Source organism: Penaeus monodon, chromosome 20 (genome assembly GCF_015228065.2).
Source record: "Penaeus monodon isolate SGIC_2016 chromosome 20, NSTDA_Pmon_1, whole genome shotgun sequence".
Taxonomy (NCBI): domain Eukaryota; kingdom Metazoa; phylum Arthropoda; class Malacostraca; order Decapoda; family Penaeidae; genus Penaeus; species Penaeus monodon.
The window spans coordinates 42,475,374-42,476,071 of record NC_051405.1 but is presented as its reverse complement, the minus strand read 5'-3'; the positions used below and the strand labels follow the sequence as shown (position 1 = coordinate 42,476,071).

Here is a 698-nt window from a genome sequence, read left to right as displayed (position 1 = left end):
GATGTGTCTCAGATTACGAGTATCGGTGGGGAATGCGGGATGGGCTGCGTGGACTCTGGGGATTAGAATAAAGATGAAAATGGCCGTACTGAAGGACCCTGCTGGGATGGAGTGGGTTGCTGGGGGTGTGATGTACCACGAAAGATGTTTCTGGAGGTGTAGGAAGAGTGGTGTGGTACGTAAGGTGTGTCTAGATGGTGTAGGAAGAGTGGTGTGGTACGTAAGGTGTATCAAGATGGTGTAGGAAATGTGGTGTAGTCCGTAATGTGTATCTAGATGGTGTAGCAAGTGTGGTGTGGTACGTAAAGTACTATGAGGTATTAAGCATGGTATATATTAAGTGTGGAGTAGCAAGAATGGTTTATCAAATATGGTGCATCAGATATTGTGCACGATGTATGACGTATGGAATATAGTGAGAGAAGTATATCTGTAGTTTTCAAGTACGATGCAAGATCGACGGTGTATCAAATATGTTATGATGTATCACATATGATATACCAAATATATTATCACGAGTATAATGCAGCTAATTTGAATTCGTTGTCATGTATCTTGTAGCAAATTATATTAGGAGAAGCGAGTGCTTGGCAGTAAATATCAGTCTTTATCGAAGAATAGAAGGAAAGGGAGATATACCAAGCCCTCTCAGATATGACTTGTACCTTGAGGAAATAAATAATTAATTTGGTTTAATT

The 698-nt window shown here is 40.3% G+C and overlaps 1 protein-coding gene across 1 annotated transcript in view; it reads left to right on the top strand.

Annotated features, from left to right (window-relative positions):
* LOC119586000 (putative proline-rich protein 21) overlaps positions 1 to 66 on the top strand; it is an 8,523-nt gene extending 8,457 nt beyond the window's left edge. Inside the window, exon 4 of the mRNA XM_037934711.1 lies at positions 13 to 66. Coding sequence (XP_037790639.1) covers positions 13 to 66 — 54 coding nt within the window. The remainder of the gene's footprint in view (positions 1 to 12) is intronic.
* The last annotated feature ends 632 nt before the right edge of the window (positions 67 to 698 follow it).